The following is a 22,348-nucleotide window of genomic DNA, read 5'->3' on the forward strand; positions in this document are numbered from 1 at the left end:
TCATAAGAGAGGAAAAGGTATAATAATTTATGTCTTACAAGTTTTTAACAATTGAACTACAAACTTTTCTCTTCTTTCTTTAGCAACAGCTGGATTACGTTCCTTGAAATCAAGAGGAGGTCGTAATAAGACTGTAAATGTCTCGACTAAACAAACAAGGTTACTATACATCCCTCTCCTTTTTTTTTATAAATCTTTTCACAATAAACTTACTGATTTTTTCTTCACGAGCGTTGCGGCAATTGGCGGGTGCTGCATCAATCGCTTGTCTCAAAAAGATACCAATGTACAAGAGTACGTTACGATGAAAAGGCGCCAGTGACTCCTTTAACTATACATTTGTTTGTTTAGTATACACTTGTCAAAAATAAAATAATAATAATTTTTTTTTTTACTTACAATGTTCATGGCATCGGAACTATCACCTGCGTCTAAAGCACGTTCGTACAGATGAGTGGAGATCACGGGTTCAGGAAGACATTCTAAAAAGGCGACCAAGACATCAATCATGGAATTGGCACTGACAATTTCCTTTCGACGTTTCTCCTCCTCTGTCAAATTCAAATGTTCCATGGAAGTTGCAAGTTGTTCCCCTTCTCCTTCAACCCCTGTGGGAGAAGACCCACCCAACAACACATTACCATCAAATTGGGTTCCATTATCAAGACAATCACGGATATAAGTAGAAACAACCAAATCACCGTGCTCCAAAAATAATGGTTCCATGCTAAACATAGTGGGACTCCATAAAAAGTTCATGAGCATCCATAATTCTTTAGGAACATCAATCTGATTTAAGACGGGCATGGGTTTATAGGCTGTATTGGTGACTTGGAGGATGGGCACGGTTAATTCAGATAATTGCTCCAAGGGTACACCAAAGCAAGTAGGAATATAATCACCATTGATCGAGATAAAGAAATCTTTACAGTCTGCCAATCTCAAGATCAAGATATCCTCAATGCTTTGTTCTCCACGGTTCAAGGGAGCGGAAATGGTTGGATCCACCGTCACTTCAAAACGCAATACCACCTTTTCACCGGGAGCCAATACACCCGAACTAGGCTCTACCTGTAACCAAGGTGGGAATACCACATCCTCTTCTCCACTCGAGATAAATTTAAACAACATCAACACTTGTCCTGTATTCTCCAACAAGATGTTCTTTTCCTTATATTCCATAAATCGCACCTTTTCAAAATCAATGAAAGAAGAAGAAATATCACCACGAGGTTGTGTATCGGGATTATCCACAATTTGTTGAATTAATCGTTGTCGTGTCTCGTGTTGCTTTCGACTGTCGATCTTTCGAATATTCATTCTGAATAAGGCTCGCACAGGTTTATGATCACTGTTCATCATGGTCATGCAATTTTTATAACTCAGTAATTCTACACTGGGTCTTGTGCTATCCACTGGGCTCTTTTTAAACAACACTCGATCTGTCCACGAAGGCGCACGTCGTTTCTCACTTTTTTTTTTTTTTTTTTTTTTTTGCAAATGGTTACTACAGAGTTTATTTTCATACATCTCTAAAAAAAAAAAAAAGACTTACCTGGTGTCGTACTGGTTGGTGCCAGCATCATACTTGTACGTAGGAGGAAACTCAATCTCACCTTCATCAAACATGGGGAAGGTACGGCCTGCGTCTCGTTCGATCGACAATTGATCATAATCTAGCAAGAAAGTCAGCTTGTTTTGTGACACATAATTCTTGATGACAGCTTCATTTAGATTGACACGGTAATTCAAATCGCCACACCAGATAAGCACATCGTTATGAAAAATCGAGCTTTCTTTATCCCAATCATGAACCGCCTGGTTATTTTCCATAAACGACACACCTTCGTCACCACCGTTATTCCAAGAATACGACACATATTCTGTTAAAGGGTCCGGATGATTTGGGTAAATCAAACGTTTTGATAGTTCAATGAAATCCTGGTTTCGTTTCTCGGTCTTGTCAGCAAACGCAGCTAAATGACTCGTGACAAAACAGACATAACTATCGTGCAATCGAAATCGTACAGAGACACCACCTTTATTACCCATCACGTTCATGAGACCTACACCAGCACTCGTACATTGAACCTCCGAAATAGCAGCGCGATGTACTTTTTTGGCAATCACGATAATTAACATGGTTACCAATTGCTTGGATTCGACCTTGTAATAAGCGTCACTTCCTCCATTGATTGATTCAAGAATCGTTCGTGTCCATGTAGATTCTTTCATGGGATCATGACGGAAATAGGCTTCTGTATTCGTTTCCATCTCTTGCAGTCTAAATATAGTTTAATACATGAGTGTGCCATCATCATATATATATATATATATATTAATAAAAGCGTACCCAATAATGTAGAAATCGGGATCGTTGATTGTGCCACTTTCCGTATCACAATCTTGTAACCAAGGTCTTAAATCGGGAGGTGGGAACTGACCATGTACGTTCCACGTACCTACAAAGGCACTTGATACATCTGTTTTAGCTTTTTTTTTTCTTTTTCTTTTTCTTTACACGATGACATGCTAAAAAGCAAGCTACTTACGTGGGCTGTTCCCATTCGACAAATTCATCCTGTCTCTTCATCAATTGATTATTGATCCAATGCGATTTAGCATTATCTGCATGAAGTTGTTTACTTTTGGGAGCAACCACGGTCTTGGTGCGTTTTAAATTGATCTTGTGGATAGTCTCTGCACGTTGTAAAGGCAATACAAAGGGTAATGCACTACCGGGATTATCATCCACGTTGGGTAAAGAGTTTGTTCGTACAGGTCTTCTTTCCGGTGGTGTCACTTTTTGGTTTTTTTTTGGTCGTTGATTATTAGTATGTGATGGGAAAAAATCTTATATAGAAAAAAAAAAAAACTTACATCCATATTTGCCGTAGGTCTTGCTCCATTCAGTGCTTTGAGGTTTATCCGAAGGATCTATTTTAAAGTTGTTTTTTAGTATGTTTAGTATATATAGATAAAAAAAAAAAAGAAGAAGGGAGAAAAAGCTTACTCGCTTTGGCCTTGGAGCGTTTAAAGATGGTAAGAAATTGAAGCATGGTGTCTTTCTCGGGAAAAATAAAAGTAGCGGAGTCTTGTTTCAGAGAAATGGTAGCCAGTAAATCTAAAAAAATTGTGGGGGGTCAGTCATACACTTTTTGCATTAATATTTGTGTCCCATTTACCAGATTTTTGACTGTCGGGTAAAGTGGATTGTACTAAAACAAGGGAGAGAGTGTTTAGTAAACAAATGAATAGATATATATATATAAAAGAGAGAGAAAAGCAACAAACCAAGGTCGATATTTATATCTGCATAGATGGGTATGATTTTATAAAGAAGCAAAGAGGATGATTGTTTGGGTTCATCAAACAAGACAACACTATGTTTATAACAATTAACACCCAAAATTGGATTATGCATTATATAAAAAAAAATGTGGTTACCATGACTCTGCTGTTGTCTCGGACAATGGGTGTTGAACAATTGCTACATATCCAGAAGAGATCACATTATGATTTTTAAAAAAATTCACTGGAGAGCAGTAATAATTTTTTTTTTTACAGTTAAGGAAATAAGTTTTTAGTTCATTGCAAAATGTGGTTCAATGAGTAATAATAATAAAAAGGATATGAATTCAAGCTTGTCGGGAGCAACAAGAAACGCTTCCATCGCCTTGTGAGTTTGTTTCTGTCCTGCCATCATGTACCTATAAAGATGGAAAAAAAAAAAAAAAAAAAAATAGGGAAACGAAAGAGGGAAAAACAACAATCACCTCGAGTTTTTTTTTTTTTTTTGGCTAAACCCAGAGAAAGTTTATTTGGGAATACAGTTTAGCCTGAGAGAAAGCACGGTGACTTGTATTTCCCAAAAAGAGGAGAGAAACTCTTTTTTTATTCACCCCACACGCGTCTTTTTTTTTTTACTTTTTTAAAAATGTCCATTGCTTTACGAGAAGAAAACTTTGTTGTCATTGATGTCGGCTCTCATTACACCACAGCAGGTATTGGCATGCACGATACCAACAAGCCTCCCAGTGTGGTAAGCACTCTGCTATGAATTTTAATAATAGTAAAAAAATAAGCATGTGTTAATCATCAAAAAAGATTATCGATATGGCAGACTTCAACTATCCCATTAAAAACCACAAGATTATCAACTGGAAGGATCTGGAAGACTGCTGGCATCATATTCTCTTTAAAGAACTCGGTATCAAGAAATCACGCAACGAAAGTCCCGTCTTGATTTCTGTACCTGTACAATGGACAAAGTTGGAACATGAACGCATCACACAAATCTTTTTCGAATCATTTAACGTACCTGGTGTTTATATTGCTGCTCAACCTCTTTTGACTCTCTTTGGCTGTGGTACCGTCTCCGGTATCGTGGTAGACATTGGCAGCGAAACCACCGGTTAGCTTCTTTTATACATGTTTTCTTTTCTTTTCTTATTCAACCCTCTCTCTCTCTCTCTCTCTCTAGATGTCAATATTGTAGTCGATAGCAACCTTCAGTCCCAATCCGTATTCACCATTCCCATGGGCGGCAATGTGTTTGACGAATACTTTCTCCAATTATTAAAAAAGGACACTCACCTTGTTAAACAATTCGAAAACACAGACCTTCAACTCGACACATCCTTTGCCAAATACGTTCGCGAATTACCCGGTATTTGTAATGTCTCGATTGGTCATGAATTAGAAGACAACATGTTGGCAGCAGAATTACAAAACGCCATGGAAGAGCCTGAAATTATTGACGAAATATTAGACGACGAGACCAATCCCAAAAAAGTAGCCGAAGAGGAAGAAGTTGTGGATTTACCAGAGACGGTTGAAATTAAATACAAGGAACATACCTTTAATATTGGTGCCTATCGTCATGATGTGCTTGATCCTTTATTCTCTCCAGATCTTGTAGGTTTGGATAGCCCTTCTCTTCCCGAAGCTATGCGTTTGTCTGCCATGAATTGTGAACCCCCCGAGATCAGACCTAAATTATGGGAGAATATCGCTATTGCAGGTGGCTGTTGTCACACCGCAGGTTTGGCAAGACGAATCAAAACAGAGGTTCAACTGTTTTTACCTCACTCTGAAAATGCTGGAGATACACAACCTCGTCAATTAAGTTTTTTGAGAATTGCTGATTATTTCACGGTACTCAAAGATAAAAAGTATCAGCAATATTCCACCTGGTTAGGTGCTGAGATCGTCGCCAAGGTAATTTACATATGTGTGGCTTCAGAAGAAGAAAAAAAAAAGTAATTGATAAAACTAACTCTACTCTAATCGTAGCTTGTATTTATTGACGCAAAGAATTATATCAGTAAAGTGGATTATAATGAATCAGGTCCTTCCGTAGTTCACACCAAAGCATATTAAAAGTAAAAAAAAATAAACATATACATATTTAAAAAAAGGGCGTGTGTGTGTGTGTGTGTGTTTCAGCCACGATAGAAACACATATTTTTATTTTACAGTAACATGGCACTTTCAAATGTTTCATGAAATCGATCTTTTCGACTATTCACTTGTGTATAAGTACGACATCCGTCTTTACCACTACCAGTCCAATCCATCTTGGTTTGTTTTCCACCTACGGCATAGGTGATATATTCCGTTGTATGAGCCAAATTAGGTTCCGGTGTTAGTTCCATCACCAATTCCGCATGCTGTTCTCCTTTGATGTGTGGGATCACCGTCAATTGCACGATTTTACCAGTAATACCATCTGTACTCAAAGGGTTACTGCCAAAGGTATCAAAACGTAAGCTCATCACTGTGCCCTCCATATTCGGTACACGTTGTAAACGATAGGCGTTTAATTGACTAATACGACCTCGGACTTCCAGTTGACGATTGAATTCATCATATCGGATACTTGATAAAATAGCTGCCGCTTGATGAGGTAGCTCTTCCGATCTACTGTTGGTAGGATGAACACTAATGTCAGGTCCTAGTCTAAGTGTGGGTGTATCCAAACGATGTATATACCCTATAACCTGTCTGTCAGTTCTTTTTTTTTTTATTATTTTTGTTATTTCCCCATACTGTCTGTTAAATAACTTACCAAAGTTGATATGAGCTTGAGTTTGGGGTCTTAATCCTTGCACAGGATCCAAGGCTTGATAGATTGGTTGTGTACATCCAATGTTGAATAGACTGGAAGAAAAGATGGGGATACTTGTCACGCAACCAAAGAAAAATAGGATGAAAATAGGAAACATTTTTTTTTTTAGAAGAAAAGGGAAATAAAATAAAATAAAAAAAAAAGAAGCCTGTCTTTTGTGTGAGTGTGTGTGGATGTCGGCTTTATTTAAACTACTGTTATTATGGGCTCATTGCAAAGCCAACTGACGCTTATTCGGATCCCCGCACCAAAAATGTGACTAAAATGGAACAGATCATGCAACAACAACCCTTTTATATTGACAACAAAAACAAACCACATACCTAACTCTTGTTGTTGTTTCTGTTGTTACTGTCAAAAAGGTATAACGACCGTTTATTTTAAAAGGAAACAGCAAAAATATAACCCCCATTCCCACCCATCCTTTCTTTTCTTCTTCTTCTTTCTTTCTCTACCTTACTTTTTTAAAGGAACAGTGAAGAAAAAAAAAGAACATTGTTTATATGAAAAAAAAAAACTATTTATCTGTAAAGATAAACACACTTTAAGCGCCAAATATTTACAACCACATAGAAACAATTCATTTAGATCCATAAATGGACAAGTTTTTTTTTTTTTTTTTAAAAAAAAATAATTCATATGCCCATTCAAGCACATTGATATACGATTTTTTTTAAGAGATGTCTTTTTACTTGCCAGACACGACTCTTAACGATATTAGAGACGGGAACAAAAGAATCATTGCTTTTATGTCTTTGCCGCTATTGCTGTTGTTCTATTCAACCTTGGTCATCCCTCTCTTACAATATCAAACAATACTGTCATCCGTGTCACCTTCTTTGACGACTGACTCAAACAGGCTTCATTTGTGAAGAAATCTAAAAAAAAAAAGAAGCTAACAGTTACCCCCGTGTTGTGATTTTCCGTTATTATCTCACACAACTACATTGGGGATATATTTCTCTTTTTGAAATGGTCGTGCGCTCTTTCTCCATTTCACCTATCGAGCAAAATCTGTTAAATAAGGTGTGTCTTTAGATGTTTCTTAAAGGCTCTTGAAATTTCTAAATTGAGAGCCGAGTTGATGAGTGAGCTAATGAGCTTATATTAACCCAGACTAGCCTGGATTAGTCCTCATTAATCTGGATTAGCTGGAAGGCCCCAAGGTGAAGTGTTGATCTGGTAAAGATGTGTGGGTTCGTGCGTAGGCTGATGGCAGCGGGCTAATTAGCTTAGCTTAATCTTGATTGGTTTGAATTAGCTTGGATAAGCTTGAAGATCCACGTTGAGCTGGTGCCGTCATTGCAAGCACAAGATCTTTAAACTCTGTCTCTACACCAGTCTTTTAACAAGTAGCTACTGATTCTTATTTTAAATGTAGAAACAATTGTTTAACAGTCTCATTCAAAGGATCTTGAAAGACAAGAAATAAGATTATTTAAAAGCACATACTTTATTAAGATTTTTTTTTTCAAAAGAAAAGATACACATTAGCCACTCTGAAAGAAGAGTGTTGCCTGGGAATAGCCACGCGGAGGCTTGTATCTATGCATTCCCTTCATCTTTTTTTATTAGGGTTAGAAAAAAAAAAGTGAGCGAAAAGAGAAAAAAAGAGAACCCCCAACTCATTTTACTCAAGCGAAAACAGATGGAAAAAGAAGAAACCTTTTAAAGTATAAATATCTTTTGGTATAAAGAGTAAAAAGTAAGAGCCAACATGAAATACCTTCTTTTATGTCATCACAGGGAAGGTGTAAAATTGAACTGGTTAAGAAAGCCACTTCAGAGGAGGGGGACCGTCCCCCCCCCCCCAGTTGAATACACTTTACCTATTAACAAAAAAAAAGGGTGTCGCATGTCTCATCTGAAGCCGTAACCCTGACAAAAGGCATCGTCTATACGCGATTAATAGGCTAAACCATTTGGTGAATGAACTACCGCCTGGTATTAACAACGATGGAATTGGAAACAATGTCATAGCGGACTATTATTATTATCATCATTTCTAAATAATAATAATAATTAGAAGCGATATGGATGTGATCTGATGCGCCATAAGGAAGGTCTTCTAAAACACAAATAATTCTTATAATGGTAACAATCAAAAATGGTACGCCTATGAATATTTCGTAAATCTTTCAAATTTAGCTTGAAGGCTGGTGATAGAATAAAGCCAATACATTTATCGATAACACTAGGCTAGTGTATACCGTTCACAATACCCAAATATCCATTACGACACCTGAAGTGAAATAATAATAATAAAAAAAATAATAACAAACTCAATGACTTGTGATCTTTATAAAGTTTAAATGCTTGCGCACTGTTTTATAGTAGCATTGGATACAGCTGTTCATTCGTTGTTTCTTTATTTATCAAAATCCACAACAATTTTTAAAGCATAATATTTTCTCTTAAGCATTTTATGGTTGTCTGCAGTTTAAAAAAAAAAAAAAGATTTACATCAAAAAGCTGAATGATCGTTTTAAAGGATACTTTATCATTAGCACACATTATTTTAACCCGAGAACCATACAAGTTTAATATCTAAATGTTAATTCATTTAAAAAAGGGGTAGCTTATAAAACATCTGCATTTGACAAAACCAAGACAGAATGTGTGTGGTGCAAATAAGGACTGTTCTTTTTCTACCCTCTTGCGCACACCCCCCGGGGAAACTGTCAAGGGGACAAGGTTTTTTTTTTTTTTTCGTTCTTCTTTTTTTATTGTTAAACCCTTTCAACACTAGAATTCCAACGATGCCTTTTTACGAACTTGTTTGTATTGCACGTCATAACATTGTCGAGGTAACTTGGAGAGCCAATGGAAGAATGAGGGGACAAAGATGACTAACAAGATCAATAGAGCAATTTGAAAGATCTTTTAAAGACATCTGCAAAGCAAGTGCTTAATCGTGGTGGTGTTGTACGTGGTTTCGATAACTGGGGAGACATGAAGATCCCTCATCGCATCAAGAGACATCAAGAATACTTTACTGATGGAAGGTAGACTTAATTGAATGATACGTTTTTTTTTTGATAGATTGTGACTAATACATAAATAGATATTGGGCTATGCACTTTGATGCTAATCCTCTTATTGTTCAAGAACTCGGAAAGAAGCTTTTAGTTGATACTCGTGTTTTACGTCATACTTTTATCAAGTTGGGTGATAAGCTTGAAACTGTTGTTGCAAGACCTGATAAGACCTAAATTTTTTTGATTCCTCCCCGCACCCACCACTATTACAACACACAAGCACATCACCACCACCACCACCACCATCCCAATTTTTGTAAATAGAGTACGTGTGTTCTGTGTGTGATCTCTACAGATTTTTAAAAAAAAAAAAAAATTAAAAAAAAAAAAAAAGGTACAGCAAAAGAAAATAAAAAAAACCTCTGAATGACGTTTATGCTCGTTCTCTATTGGGCTTTATCTGGGTACATTTATAAAAATTTAAAACTCCCTTCCTCTCCACACTCACACACTCTTTCTCTCTCTCTCTCTTTTGTTGTTGTTGTTGTTTCTCTACTAAAAAAATAATAATAATAACAATATTATGCACGGCAACGATATCTCTAGTGTAGAAAAAAATGATGCGAAACGTTGGTTAATTATAGGTGCTCATCAAGCAGGTGCGAATCATAAAAAGATTGCACGCATGTGTGGATTAAGTCAACCTAGTGTACGTCGCATCATTTTAAATTTTCAAAAGACCGGGTCTCCTTCCATTCCCACTAAAATGTCACAAAAGGGTAACAATGAATAGAAAGAGGACCTTCTAAAAAACTTTCCGTATTCATAATCTTTTTTCTTTTTCTGGTAGCCAAATCAAAACCCGTGGTGGAGTATGACGAGGAAGGGAATTTGATTGATAGTGAGGATGAATTACCCGTGAGCTATTAATGTTCTATTTATACTACAATACATCCTTTTATTAATGCATCTTTTTATTTATAGCCAGTGACACTAAAAGAAAAGATTAAGGCAAGACGACCTAGTGCCAAAGACCTGATTGCCTATGTGCTGAACAAAGCACAACACGCTGAAGAGGTAATAAATAAATATATAGAATATCTAATTAAATCTCCTTTGTGATATATAACTTATTTTGTTGTTTAGTCGGCATTATTCGTGCAACCTGATAATTGGCGTCCACCCACACCACCACGCGACTCTTTATTACCTTACAACAACAACAATGACAGACAACAAAGAGAGGCGATACATTCTCCTCCTCTCACAGACTCTTCCTCTTCATCACCCACACAACAAAACTATGAAACCATTCGAGGGTTTGAATCATGGACGGTAGAGGATGATAAGATATTAATGGCTCATGTCTTGACAAGACTTAGTGGTTGTCGATGGCAAGAAGCTGCATTAAAACTACGTGGCAAACATTCCGCAACTACATGTGAAAAGAGATGGCAAGTCTTGCGAGATTTATTAATTCGTGGTGCTGATAAATCAGGCACACGAGGGTGGTAAAGCTCCTTCTATTTTTTTTTATTGTTTAATCAAAAAAATAAATAAAAATTTACATCTTTTTTATGCTCATCATGGCAATAACATCGTCTACAAAATAAGGTACGATTTGAGGTAGGAGTGTAAGTACAGGCTTATCGATACCTGCATGAGAGACATGACTACCACTGCTTTTACTACTTCTTCTGGAAGGAATAGAAGACTCTGCATCTGAATCACTCTCACTACCACTATTCTCTCTCTTTTCTCCTTCTTCATCTTCTTCTTCATCATCATCATCAAAGTCGTGATAATCTTGAATGGCATTCATCATTTCACTGCTTTTGGGTATATATTGAAACACTTGATCATGCATCTCCTTTTCTTCTTGTTCACGAATAGATAATAATCCATCTCCAGTCACTTGTTCTTGTTGCATCATGAGCTTGCGTTTGGTTCGTTCAAATCGATACATCTTTTGCTTATATCGATATTCACAAATGGCATCAATTTCATACTCTAATAACTCGATTTCTTTTGGCCTGGTAAAACCCGCTTTTTCCACACCATGATTCATATCGATTTTACCGGGTATACCTTGTGCCATAAATGTAAACAATCCATCCACATAATGGATCAATTCATCAAATACTTTGGACGCTTCTTGGCTATGAACATTATGTACAAACGCATAAAAATGTTGTTCATGACGTGCGACCAAATCCACAAAGGCTTGTACTGTATCTGACACCTCTCCTTCTTTTCCTTTTAATCCATCAATGACAAGAATTAAATCATCCAGGAAATCAGAGACATGACGTAAGGTAGTACCAATATCTGCAGCCTTGTACACTTCTGCTAAAGGTTGGTAGAATACCGCAATGAATTCCTTGAGTAGATCTCCCGTCACACCTTGAAACACTAAATTCATCATTAATTCTTGTTCATACACACGTGCATATAATTCCCATAGTCTAGAACAACGCTTCATCCATTTGGCCTTTCGTTTGCTGATAATGACTCCAATTTGTTCTGCAGACAGTACAGGTTCAATCTCATTATTCTCAAGTAAGGCCAAGACTTCCATCCAACCTGACAACTCACTCTTGTCTCCCGCAGATACCAAGGGTGTACGTACTGCATTAAACAGTTTCTTACACACAGTCTTGTCTCCAATCTTCTTTTCGAGGATCTCGATATCCTTTTGAAAGGCTTTGGATTCTTCATTCATATTAGAGATAATTAAGCGTTGAAATAAACTGCGACCTCCAAAGGGTTGTGCCAAGAATAAATCCAAAATGCTCTTGACCATAAACATCGGATTTGAGAACCTTAAAATGACGGACATGGTGCGATAAGGCATTAAGCCATGTGTACGACGTAAATTGTTGTAATTTTCAGCTGCTATATCTGAGGTTAAAAATTGACGATGTAACGCAAACGCAAAGCTACATTGGAAATACAATAAGGTCAGTTTAGTTTAGTTTACTCAAAAAAAAAAAAAAAAAAAAACTCACTTGATACGACCCCATTCAAAGGCCTTTTTTAAAGAAGGAGGTAAATCAACCACTTGAGATGTAGACTTGATGGTGTTAAAGATACCAATGAGACCACCAGGTTGTAGGATTTGCTTTTTAAGCACATCCAAAGTATCATCTAATTCCAACACACGACGATCTAATTCCCTTTGTGCATCCTGTTGTTGCAACCAACGTTGTTGATCTGATTTCTCTCTTTCCAATGTATCCTGTTCCTCAGCCATTGTGAAAGTGATGGGATTATCCGTCAAAAATTGACGCAAGCTTTGTGACGATTGAGAGATCAAGTGCTGTGATGGACTGGTAGCATCCTTTTCACCCACGAGTTGATGTAACCAAGTACGTAAAAGAAGTCGATCATGTTCACGATACCCAGAGCCTTTTGAGTCCGTTGTATGAGCTTTGGATGGTACAGGTGGAATATCCAATTGTTTAAACTCCTGTCGTAAACTTTCCCGTAAACGACGAAAATCACCATGACGTCGTGCTACATACACGGGTTCATCATCATTGTTGTGGTTGTTAGGAAAAACGGTTTCTATCAAGAATTCGGCATGTGATATCTCGCGCAACGTCTTTTTTTCCTTGACTTGTCTTACCGTCACAATATTGATCTTGATTGTTGATGAGGAGGACGATGATTTTGTCTCTGTTGTTCCTTCCTGTACTAGTGGTGGTGGTGGTGGTGTGGTGACCTTCATACTCTCTTCTGCACCTTGAAAGGTCTTGATGCTGGCACAAAAAGCAAAGACGAGCGATTTTTGGATCTTGTGTTTGACTGCTTTACGTTGTAATGCACCTTGCGTGTGTCGAGGTGCATGATATCCATCCAATCCCACCTTTCCAAACTCGTTCAAGAAGAGCTTACATTTAGGCCAAAACTGATCATCACAGGTATGCTTGAGAAGTGGGAACTCAATGATGATATTATGAAAGATGTAGCGAAGGAAAGGAAACTCCGTATCTCCTGTAGGCGTGTCGAGTAAAGAAGAAAGATCCGGGCTAGCAATCAATTTGTTGATTTCCTTTTCTAGTTGCAGTGTAATCAACTCTCGTTTAAAATAATGTAACTGTTTAGGTGTATAATCCATTTTATATATTACAGTAAGAATAGTAAAAAAATATGTATATGTATACAGAAAAAAAAAAAAGAGAAACCCCAAAAAAAAAAGAAGTACGGTGAGTTTTTATAATTTGTTTCAGGGCCAAACAATGAAAAAAAAGCTTAAAATCATGACGTTATCTATTTTAAACCCAAGTCACATACAGGAAAGGTTTTCCCGGAACCCGCCCGCACACACACACACATATACACACACACACAGACAAAAAAAAAAAAAAAAAAAATACGTTTCTTATTTTATTTTTTAAAACAATGCCAAAGATTGTCTCTTCATCCGTGGTGTCGTCATCGGACCATGCAACACAAAACGATTCTGCTAAATCACTGCATGTGTATTACTGTCTATGTTCCGAGTTTTTACTGGTGATCGATGCCGACTTGCGACAATTACCAAGAAGGAGAACAGATAATGCCGTTATTGTCTCCAACATTAGACGTACCTATAAACTTACAGCAGAAGCAGACGATTGCGTCTTGTTAAAGAGGTACATGGTCCCATGTGGGTTTGTTTATGCTGTTTATTAACTCTCTTTTTTTTTTTTATTCTGTGACGATAATAGACGCGATGGATACGAAAAGCAATTTAGATACCATTGTCCTAGTAAGAAGAAGAATAAACTGATGACACACACACACACACACAAAAGGACTAACCTCGGTATTTGATTGATAGGATGTAATTTAACAGTGGCATATGAAATGAACGAACACCGTAAATCAGGACCTTATACATACATTTTAGACGGTGCATTGACAGATATTCAAGGCAGTGCTCCACCCAATGCCATCATTGACGTCTTTTCATCAAAAAAAGCATAAAAAAATAAAACATCCGATTTTCCCCTACTGAGTTACAATTATTAGCCCTTTCTCCCTCTCTGCCTCTCTTATTTTCCCGCTTTTTTTTTTTTTTCTTTCTTTTTTTCTTTTTTTCTTTTCTCTTATCTATTAAATTACATACAACAAAAAGCCATGGGTGCCAACGCGTCAAAGAGTGTAGGAAAGTCATCGAAATCAGGTCGTATCCAACAACAAAAGATTGAAGATTTAGTAGACTTGGGTGCAGTTTTACCGAATGGATTATATACAACCACTACACAACAAGACTATGACCCCAAAGTCACAAGAAGCTTAATTATAGCACGCAAGATAGCACCATTCTACAAGGGTAAATAATTAAAAAATAAAAATATGAGTGGTTAAAAAAAGCATCCATGGAGCTAATGTTGCTTATACATGAATTTTAGGTTTAGAGGATGCACCAGAAACAGTAACATTGTCTCCACTAACAACACCCACTCGAAAGACACTCTCACCTCCTCCTTTACCACAGTCCTCTTCCTCTTTGTCTACCATCTCCATTGACTCACCCAAAAGAATCACACGACCTCGTAGCGCTTCCTCTTCCAGTCGTCATGTCGACCCTGTAGCTGACAAGAAGAAGCTATTTGTCGAAAAAATGAAGCAGCGAGAAAAAATGTTGTATAACGATGCTGTCGAATGTCCCATTTGCTTCCTGGTACGTTTTTTTTTTTATATCATTATTTCTGGTCCGAGTTCAATATATAGATATATAACTTAGTCTTTCTCTCTCTATTTTTTTTTCTTTTCTTTAGTATTATCCCGCCAATATCAATTACTCTCGTTGCTGTGATCAGCCCATTTGCACCGAATGCTTCGTTCAGATTCATAGACCCTTGGAAACCCCATTGTTACCAGCAACATGTCCATTTTGTATGCAAGAGAATTATGGTGTCCTCTACGAACCACCCACCTGGAGTGAGAAATTCCAGGTAAGTGCTATCCATCATCATCTAACAGCCCATGTCTGCTTTTCTTGATAAATTAATACCCATTCTAGGCTCGCTCAAGAAGTGGATCCCATAGTACTATGACAGGTACTCGACATACGACCTCGGGTGTAAGTGAAGATGGTCCAAGACGAGAAAGTGTATCTCACAAAAACCCTGATGTCGTACTCATTGGTAATTTTTTTTTTTTTTTTTTTTTGTGTGTGAAATAGAAAAAGGGCTAATCTTTACAATATACAACTCCGCACATAAAATATTCGACACTTCCGTTTTGAGCCAAAAAAATAAATAAACCTACTCTTTCTTCGTTCAACGATTCTTTCATATTTTATTACACAATTTATCATGCCACTTACTGACATTACTAACAAAGTCTCTAGAAAAAGCAAGGAACTTTCAGATTTCGATCGTGGAGTCATTTGCGGTTTGGCAGAGCATGCCAAATGGACAGGTACCCAAATCAGCAAAGAATTGGGCGTTCCTAGAACAACCGTTGTTACGATTATAAAAAAGTATCGAACTGAAGGGATCACGACTGTCCAACCTCGTCCAGGAAGACCAGCAAAGCTGACAGCAAGAGCTGAGCATCACCTGACGCTTTTAGTTCGAAGGGACTCCTTTGAACCTTTAAGTGTTCATATGCAAAATCTTGCGAAGGCTACCGATCCAATCAGCCTGACGACATTGAGGAATGCACTTCGCAAAAACGGTTTTTATTCTTGCAGACCTTCCAAAAAACCGTTTTTGAGTCTTAGACATAAAAAAACGCGAAGAGAATGGGTCGACGACAAGATGAATTGGACATTAGATGACTGGAAGAAGGTAATCTGGTCCGATGAGTCGCGATTCGCACTCAGGCACAACGACGGTGGTGTGAGAGTTATTAGAAAGAAGGGTGAAAGGTATATGGATAGATTTGTTTTACCAACATTTAAATTTGGTAAGGGATCAGTGATGGTATGGGGATGTTTTTGGGCAGGCGGTTTGGGCCCTTTGGTGACACTAAAAGGGTCTGTCGATCAAGAAAAATATGTCAATTGTTTAAGTCAAAACTTTCTCCCTTGGCTTGAACAATTGACAGAGAAATATGGTCATGACTTTATTTTCCAAGAAGACGGTGCCCCATGCCATACAGGAGGATATACGAGGTGGTGGAAAGAGAAGGCTGGGATTGCAGGCTTTGAGCGATGGCCCGCTCAAAGTCCCGATTTGAATCCGATTGAGAACCTTTGGCGCCTCCTGGGACAAAGGATTGCTAAAAGAAGAGCCCAGCTTCAAAATCTTAATGAATTGGAGGTTGCACTTCATCAGGAATGGAAGTTGTTGGGGGATGAAGTGTGTCATAAGCTTGTAGAAAGTATGCCCGATAGATGCCGGGCAGTAAAAAAAGCTCGTGGCTCAAATACCACTTATTAACGTAAATAAAAAAGTTTCTTTTTACAAAATATATATATATATTGCTATTTTGTCAAGTTTGGTAGAATTTGAGATACCTTTTATTAACAAGTTTTTGGTTTTAAAAAAATGCATGACTAAAGGAACTCAAATTTTTGTGAAAAGTGTCGAATATTTTCGGTGCGGAGTTGTAGATCACATTCGACCTAATTGGAAAACTTTAATACCACCGGCTGTACGTACTGTATCACGACGCAATTCAGCTTCAGCAGGAAACTCGAGATTACTACGAACGGGATTAGGTATGTTAACACAACGTCCGGGACGCTCTGCTTCTTCCGCTGCTGCTACCGAATACAATCAATTCATTACAAATATAAGAGATGTCAATATGGATCTGGAAGATTGGATGGTCATGGAAGCAATTCGTATCTCACTGGCTGAGCAAGAAGAAAACGAACGAAAAGAAGCTATTCAAAACAGTAGTCAAGCGGATGCTACTAATGCTTCTACATCTGCATCAGATTCAATAACAGAGCCAGGGAACAGTGTCAGGGATTCCTAATTTCTTCCCCTCTGCAAAACAATACCCCCCCCCCTTTTCGTGTGTGTGTGTAACATGGACATTATGCAAAAAAAAAAAAAAATATGGATTTAAATCACAGTTTCCATCATCTAAAAAAAAAAAAAAAATTATATAAAAATCAATGTGAACAATGCACACCCACTCTTTTAACATGATGGATCCGGATTAACTTTCTTTTGTCTATACTATATGGTACTTCTTTTTAAACATTTCAAGGTGTGCACGGTGTATAAAAACGTAAACGAATGCTTTGTTCATCATCCTTATCTATAAAAAAAAGAACATCCTTTTTGTTAGGGGCCTCCCAAATCCTATTTACGCTATTCAAAAAAACAAGGTGATTTTATCACTTGCCTCTGACAATACGTTTCGAATCATCTTGTCAAGTAAGCAGTAAACACCTTTTTCTTCTTCAAATGATGCAATTTTTCATCCTCTGACTGAACACAAAAAAAAAATGGTACTACTGAATACTTTTGCACCACAATACATCATCTATAAAAAGTGACGTGATAGTTGTCACACCCTTTATAGTTGATGATGATTATCTCGTCAAATCTGATGTAATTCATGCAAGTTAACTTGAGGCCCTTTGATGAAAAAAAAAATGCATATAAAAAGTAATTGATCAAAAACAAGTGCTATGCTCAGCAGATCATGTTAAATATGTCAAGATACGAACATCATAATAGTACCTCCCCTCTTTATTTCGAATGAAATCTATCGAATCTACTGCTCCGAAAATACAACTAATGTCTAAAGAAGAGTTGATTCATTCATGGCTACAGGTGTTATACCCTATTATTCACAAGTAAGGTATACCGATACAAAGCATGGATTGATAGTTATCGCCGTGAAAACAAGTCGAGCTTTCGCTGTGATGAGAAACTCATTTTGTAGTTAATCCAAAAAGAAAAAAAAAGAAAATTGTATGTACTTCACAGAGACTAGAATGTATCTTTGAACATGTATGTCCAAGGGGAGTTTCATAAGTGACAAAAAAAAAATAAGAGTAACCACAGTCCATCAAAGCTTACTGAGGGAGACATGGCGGATCAAATGTGCAAATAAAGGTTGGTTTTAACAGCTGAAATATTGGTGACCCATGGTACATATTATAACAAAAAAGAGAGCACAATCAAAGTATACAGCCACATTGTAGTGACAGTTGGAGTGGCGAGAAGAGTATGTAACAAGTAAGACTTTGAAGGGAAATTTTTTTTTTTACGGTCTATTCATGCACGGGCTATATTTTGCATGATAATTGTCGCTCATAGAAAGCTGTCTAAAAATTTAAACTAGCTCAACCATCATTGAATCTACACGAAAAGGTGATGGATTTACACACATATTCCACCTGTGCATTGACATCTCGACATGAAAATTCCTAACAAATACTCCTTATCACTGCATTCGCTTCATCCTCACATTAATCTCAATCATTTTTATAGTTACATAATTGCCATATAAAAAAACTTTATTTGCCTTAGTTGAAGAATAGTCACCCGCAATACTATACAAAAGACCTGTACTGATACTTTTATAAGCAGCAATGGAGAGATAGATGTTTTTTAAAGTCAATGGTATAATTCTGCAGTGATACATTTTAACCTTTATCTAAACTGGCCATTGACTAATTACGTCTTTATTCTACCTATCCAGCAAAATCAAGAATATAAAAATGAGAAATCAATTGCTAATAGTTCTCTTAATGTTTTAGCTACCCATGGAAAGGATGCTCTGCGATGCGTCCGAGAAAGAATTGTACTGATACTGTCACAAGCAGGAGAGGTGTGTAAGATGCGTTCTGATATTGGAGCCGATTAGATTTCTCAAGAAGCTTACTATGATCCAGGGAGCAGTGATTATCTTTATTGTTACATCCTAAGGGTTCTGCTATCATGACACACCGTCTTGATCTATTGTCGTTTCATCTCGCGATCAAATATGTTGCACTCCCGAATAAACAGAAGGGGTCCAGATATATCAGCGGCGTCTATCTGTTATAACACTATTGAAAAAGACCATGACATATTAGATATATATCCCCGCTTGTAAGGTTTCTGTCCTTTAAAAAATCAAAGGGTCATACTAACTTCTCCATAACAGCATCAAACTCATCCAGCTTTATCCTCAATACCTTTCAATACAAATAAAAACAAATTCTGGACCTAATGCGTTGTCTCGTGTTGAATCAAATTAAGCAGCAGGCTCCACTCCATAAAAAGCGAATTCGACAGAATTCTATGTTCACCTTTCTTTGATACTTTATACTTTCAACACTAGTCGATCAGAATTATTTGGTAGCTTTTCCTCATTCTCATGAATTTTGTTTGTTACATAATCAGTCAATTAAAGGGCTTCAACATACATTTTTTTACATAATTTTTTCATTTTATGTGCATTAAACCATTTCATTAGAAACCTTAACTTGTAAAGGATCCCGTTGCACATTATATTACTTATTTAATGTTGATTCACATACCATCTCATCGAAGAAGGATTTTAATAATAACCGCTCTACTTTCCTTTTTGTCCCTTTCTTAAAAGTCCCAACAATTCTATAGTTAATGTTTCTTACAGAACGCCAATCATTCCTAATTGATAGATCCAATAAAATTGGAGCGAGGCTAACAGTATGATGTGTATCACCTGAGGTCAATATTTATCGTAATCATGTATGTCTTAAAGGCATGGCCTAATTTGTTTGTAAACTGATTACTCAGAAACCTTGTGTCTTATAAGTATAACCTGTCATGATGTATACTTTTACCTGCAAGTATACAAAGTTTTCCTAACACATCCTCTACACCTACTTCCTGATTTTTTTTTGTGGGTAAATCTACACGAAGCTTTTTTTTTAAGAAGTTTACGATGTTTGATCTCCCATCTTGTACTGTATTATGGCTGAAACGCTGATCGACAATTACCAGTTTCCGACTTGCTTGGGATATTTTGCAGATATTTCTATTATTAGTAAAGGCTCAAACATTATGTATAATTAAATCATCCTGACATAACCCAGATCTTGTTTATCAATTCACAAATAAAGCTCGTTCACACACTTTTTGATTAAGTCATCCTGACATAAACCAGTCATTATATATAGCTCGTTTACACACTTTTTTCTCCCTCCTTCACTTGTTCACTCCTTCACTTATTCAATCCTTCACTTATACACTCCTTCACTTATCCACTCCTTCACTTATCCACTCCTTCACTTATCCACTCCTTCACTTATCCACTCCTTCACTTATCCACTCCTTCACTTATTCACTCCTTCTCTTATTCATTTCGTTCCTTCTTCTCTTCATTTTTTTATTGTAAATACTGTAAAAAGGTTCGTTGATACCACTTCTGGTTTTTCCAAGAAACTAAAAATTATACAAAAAAAAAAAAAAAACTTAGATGTTTGACAGTACTTTCAGATGCGCTTTCGTTGGCGTGTTTGTTAGCGATCGGAATGAAGATTGGAACTCTCGATCGCGTTTTTTTTATAAAAGCTCGTTCGACTGTCTTTTTTTATGAAAGCTCACTCGATCGCGTCTTTTATAGAAGCTCCCTCATTCGCGTCTTGTATAAAAGCTCGCTCGATTGCGTTTTTTTATAAAAGCTCCCTCGATAGTCTTTTTCTGACCGGACTTGATTCAATTATTGTAAGTTACTCTCTTTTTAACAAACTCGCTTATGCTTAAAGTAACCGAAGTTCAGGCTATCACATGATAATTGAATCAATATGATACTAAAAAATTCATCCGAGGTTTGCACCGACAGGTAATATATGATGTTTGAAACCAAACCTAAATTTCACTAATTTAGTTATTCAAAAAAAAAAGTGTTGGCCATGTCGGAATAATTGACCTTACTGCGGATAGTGTCGTTAGCATGTTAAAGGAGGCTGATGAGTATGACGCGATTATCAAAGCATCATCTCTGGATGATGTAACGCTGTCCAAGCATGCCCAAACAATCATTAATGCATTTAAGGTCACATTACCTTCCACCAAACATATCCGATCTGTGTTACGAACCCATGGAAACCCAGTCGACTTCGATTTATTTGAACACGCGGACTTCGGGTTTATCGAAACCACAACAAGACATTTGTAAATATATTGTAACAATATCCTCCTGCATTATTATCTAACCAAAATACTCTTGCTTTAATTTAGCCTGGTCTATCTTTCCTCTTACAATTGTTACTGTATCCTCTATATTTGATACTTTATCCTGCGATCGTAAAAAGACATGATCCGTGGTTTAAGTATGGTGGTGATGCTTGGTGGTGGTGATGCTTGGTGGTGGTGATGCTTGGTGGTGGTGATGCTTGGTGGTGGTGATTCTTGGTGGTGGTGATTCTTGGTGGTGGTGATTCTTGGTGGTGGTGATTCTTGGTGGTGATTTAATGCTCGGAGGTGGTGATGTCCCTGATAGCTGGTTGAAAGCCCAAGAAATCCTCTTCTAGGCAGCATCAACGGACGAACAACAGCAATACACACCACCACGATCGTCCTAAATCAGCTATTCATATCATTCAATGATGTATTAGCTTTATATTGGATCGAAAAAGAACACTGTACAACCAAGAAAAGAAAGTGGGACGGCGTTATCGTATCGGTTAAGGATCAAAGGCTGTCGATTTCATTAGTAGAGTTTTCAGGCGGTATTAATTCAAATAACACTCAGGCCAAGGAAAAACATGATATTACCAAGCTATACAATAACATGGTCAAAGTTATTGAAAATATACCAGAGGAGCAGAAAAAGCAAGTCTTTGCAGTTAGGTTCTTCAGTAAAGTATCTGGTATTTACTGTTAATTTATGTCACTTTACCTAATTTGCAGTTCTATAGATTCGTACATTTATTTCGAGAAGCTTCTTTTGCTGTATCCCCTATATTCGAGACTTTATCTTGCACAATGATAACTATATCCGTTGCGAACACAGCAAATTCGAGTGTCCAACAACTGCAAGAAGTCTCTTAAAGTATGTCGAAGAGGTTCCCAACATGTTGAAATGGAGGGATGCTGTTGTAAACCATGCTTTACAAAATTGAATAAGCATGCTTTACACCATTGAATAAGCATGCTTTACACCATTGAATAGAAATTAGTACTTTTTAAAAAAGACGTACCTAATGTGTACATTAATAAATCCCTTTTTAATCATACACATATCGACATACGGGTATATGAAATTAAAACTATTATATTCAAATTTATAAATCAAGGTTAGTTAATCCGATTACCACCTATCAGTTGCTCCTCCTGCCACTTTTGCAACTTTTGCTTTATGA

The 22,348-nt window shown here is 37.0% G+C and overlaps 9 protein-coding genes across 9 annotated transcripts; 6 read left to right on the plus strand and 3 right to left on the minus strand.

Annotated features, from left to right (window-relative positions):
- Positions 1 to 27: 27 nt before the first annotated feature.
- Positions 28 to 2,274, minus strand: EV154DRAFT_425041 (Endonuclease/exonuclease/phosphatase; the record flags this gene model as incomplete). Its single annotated transcript, XM_051596224.1, has 4 exons — positions 28 to 146; positions 214 to 331; positions 400 to 1,471; positions 1,556 to 2,274. The coding sequence occupies 4 exons, from the start codon at positions 2,272 to 2,274 to the stop codon at positions 28 to 30; spliced, it is 2,028 nt and encodes a 675-aa protein (XP_051455241.1).
- Positions 2,275 to 3,937: 1,663 nt separating this feature from the next.
- On the plus strand, positions 3,938 to 5,382 carry EV154DRAFT_483774 (actin family; the record flags this gene model as incomplete). The annotated part of the gene is made up of 4 exons (XM_051598602.1): positions 3,938 to 4,042; positions 4,108 to 4,414; positions 4,484 to 5,220; positions 5,296 to 5,382. 4 exons carry the CDS (start codon positions 3,938 to 3,940, stop codon positions 5,380 to 5,382), a joined length of 1,236 nt encoding a protein of 411 aa, XP_051455242.1.
- A 46-nt stretch (positions 5,383 to 5,428) lies between these two features.
- EV154DRAFT_301424 (uncharacterized protein) lies at positions 5,429 to 6,279 on the minus strand. The gene has a single exon (XM_051594860.1). It carries the CDS (start codon positions 6,225 to 6,227, stop codon positions 5,475 to 5,477), a length of 753 nt encoding a protein of 250 aa, XP_051455243.1. The 5' UTR covers positions 6,228 to 6,279; the 3' UTR covers positions 5,429 to 5,474.
- A 2,445-nt stretch (positions 6,280 to 8,724) lies between these two features.
- Positions 8,725 to 9,573, plus strand: EV154DRAFT_516594 (30S ribosomal protein S6). Its single transcript, XM_051602406.1, has 3 exons — positions 8,725 to 8,937; positions 8,996 to 9,135; positions 9,195 to 9,573. Exons 1-3 carry the CDS (start codon positions 8,890 to 8,892, stop codon positions 9,340 to 9,342), a joined length of 336 nt encoding a protein of 111 aa, XP_051455244.1. The 5' UTR covers positions 8,725 to 8,889; the 3' UTR covers positions 9,343 to 9,573.
- Positions 9,574 to 9,611: 38 nt separating this feature from the next.
- On the plus strand, positions 9,612 to 10,960 carry EV154DRAFT_516596 (uncharacterized protein). Its single transcript, XM_051602407.1, has 4 exons — positions 9,612 to 9,887; positions 9,959 to 10,026; positions 10,093 to 10,185; positions 10,255 to 10,960. Exons 1-4 carry the CDS (start codon positions 9,692 to 9,694, stop codon positions 10,621 to 10,623), a joined length of 726 nt encoding a protein of 241 aa, XP_051455245.1. The 5' UTR covers positions 9,612 to 9,691; the 3' UTR covers positions 10,624 to 10,960.
- Positions 10,673 to 13,276, minus strand: EV154DRAFT_468354 (uncharacterized protein; the record flags this gene model as incomplete). Its single annotated transcript, XM_051597796.1, has 2 exons — positions 12,117 to 13,276; positions 10,673 to 12,047 (listed from the first exon to the last, which is right to left on the minus strand). Exons 1-2 carry the CDS (start codon positions 13,226 to 13,228, stop codon positions 10,673 to 10,675), a joined length of 2,487 nt encoding a protein of 828 aa, XP_051455246.1. The 5' UTR covers positions 13,229 to 13,276.
- Positions 13,277 to 13,487: 211 nt separating this feature from the next.
- Positions 13,488 to 14,114, plus strand: EV154DRAFT_516598 (uncharacterized protein). The gene is made up of 3 exons (XM_051602408.1): positions 13,488 to 13,745; positions 13,821 to 13,861; positions 13,934 to 14,114. The coding sequence occupies exons 1-3, from the start codon at positions 13,513 to 13,515 to the stop codon at positions 14,077 to 14,079; spliced, it is 420 nt and encodes a 139-aa protein (XP_051455247.1). The 5' UTR covers positions 13,488 to 13,512; the 3' UTR covers positions 14,080 to 14,114.
- A 49-nt stretch (positions 14,115 to 14,163) lies between these two features.
- EV154DRAFT_516601 (uncharacterized protein) lies at positions 14,164 to 15,376 on the plus strand. Its single transcript, XM_051602409.1, has 4 exons — positions 14,164 to 14,428; positions 14,508 to 14,779; positions 14,877 to 15,053; positions 15,122 to 15,376. Exons 1-4 carry the CDS (start codon positions 14,233 to 14,235, stop codon positions 15,281 to 15,283), a joined length of 807 nt encoding a protein of 268 aa, XP_051455248.1. The 5' UTR covers positions 14,164 to 14,232; the 3' UTR covers positions 15,284 to 15,376.
- Positions 15,377 to 20,937: 5,561 nt separating this feature from the next.
- EV154DRAFT_425059 (uncharacterized protein) lies at positions 20,938 to 22,108 on the plus strand (the record flags this gene model as incomplete). The annotated part of the gene is made up of 4 exons (XM_051596225.1): positions 20,938 to 21,158; positions 21,318 to 21,324; positions 21,487 to 21,849; positions 21,905 to 22,108. The coding sequence occupies 4 exons, from the start codon at positions 20,938 to 20,940 to the stop codon at positions 22,106 to 22,108; spliced, it is 795 nt and encodes a 264-aa protein (XP_051455249.1).
- Between the last annotated feature and the right edge of the window lie 240 nt (positions 22,109 to 22,348).

Source organism: Mucor mucedo (genome assembly GCF_025094135.1).
Source record: "Mucor mucedo strain NRRL 3635 chromosome Unknown EV154scaffold_80, whole genome shotgun sequence".
Classification (NCBI taxonomy): Eukaryota; Fungi; Mucoromycota; class Mucoromycetes; order Mucorales; family Mucoraceae; genus Mucor; species Mucor mucedo.

Excerpts from the sequence above, each read along its gene's own strand:
- EV154DRAFT_516594 (XM_051602406.1), top strand. The coding sequence starts at position 8,890 with ATGCCTTTTTACGAACTTGTTTGTATTGCACGTCATAACATTGTCGAG. Across the intron at positions 8,938-8,995 it reads CACGTCATAACATTGTCGAG|AGCAATTTGAAAGATCTTTT; the intron begins GTAACTTGGAGA and ends CAAGATCAATAG. Across the intron at positions 9,136-9,194 it reads GAATACTTTACTGATGGAAG|ATATTGGGCTATGCACTTTG; the intron begins GTAGACTTAATT and ends ATACATAAATAG.
- EV154DRAFT_516598 (XM_051602408.1), top strand. The coding sequence starts at position 13,513 with ATGCCAAAGATTGTCTCTTCATCCGTGGTGTCGTCATCGGACCATGCA. Across the intron at positions 13,746-13,820 it reads GATTGCGTCTTGTTAAAGAG|ACGCGATGGATACGAAAAGC; the intron begins GTACATGGTCCC and ends TGACGATAATAG. Across the intron at positions 13,862-13,933 it reads ATTTAGATACCATTGTCCTA|GATGTAATTTAACAGTGGCA; the intron begins GTAAGAAGAAGA and ends TTTGATTGATAG.
- EV154DRAFT_516601 (XM_051602409.1), top strand. The coding sequence starts at position 14,233 with ATGGGTGCCAACGCGTCAAAGAGTGTAGGAAAGTCATCGAAATCAGGT. Across the intron at positions 14,780-14,876 it reads AATGTCCCATTTGCTTCCTG|TATTATCCCGCCAATATCAA; the intron begins GTACGTTTTTTT and ends TCTTTTCTTTAG. Across the intron at positions 15,054-15,121 it reads CCTGGAGTGAGAAATTCCAG|GCTCGCTCAAGAAGTGGATC; the intron begins GTAAGTGCTATC and ends TACCCATTCTAG.
- EV154DRAFT_516596 (XM_051602407.1), top strand. The coding sequence starts at position 9,692 with ATGCACGGCAACGATATCTCTAGTGTAGAAAAAAATGATGCGAAACGT. Across the intron at positions 10,027-10,092 it reads ATAGTGAGGATGAATTACCC|CCAGTGACACTAAAAGAAAA; the intron begins GTGAGCTATTAA and ends TTTTATTTATAG. Across the intron at positions 10,186-10,254 it reads AAGCACAACACGCTGAAGAG|TCGGCATTATTCGTGCAACC; the intron begins GTAATAAATAAA and ends TTTGTTGTTTAG.
- EV154DRAFT_301424 (XM_051594860.1), bottom strand. The coding sequence starts at position 6,227 with ATGTTTCCTATTTTCATCCTATTTTTCTTTGGTTGCGTGACAAGTATC.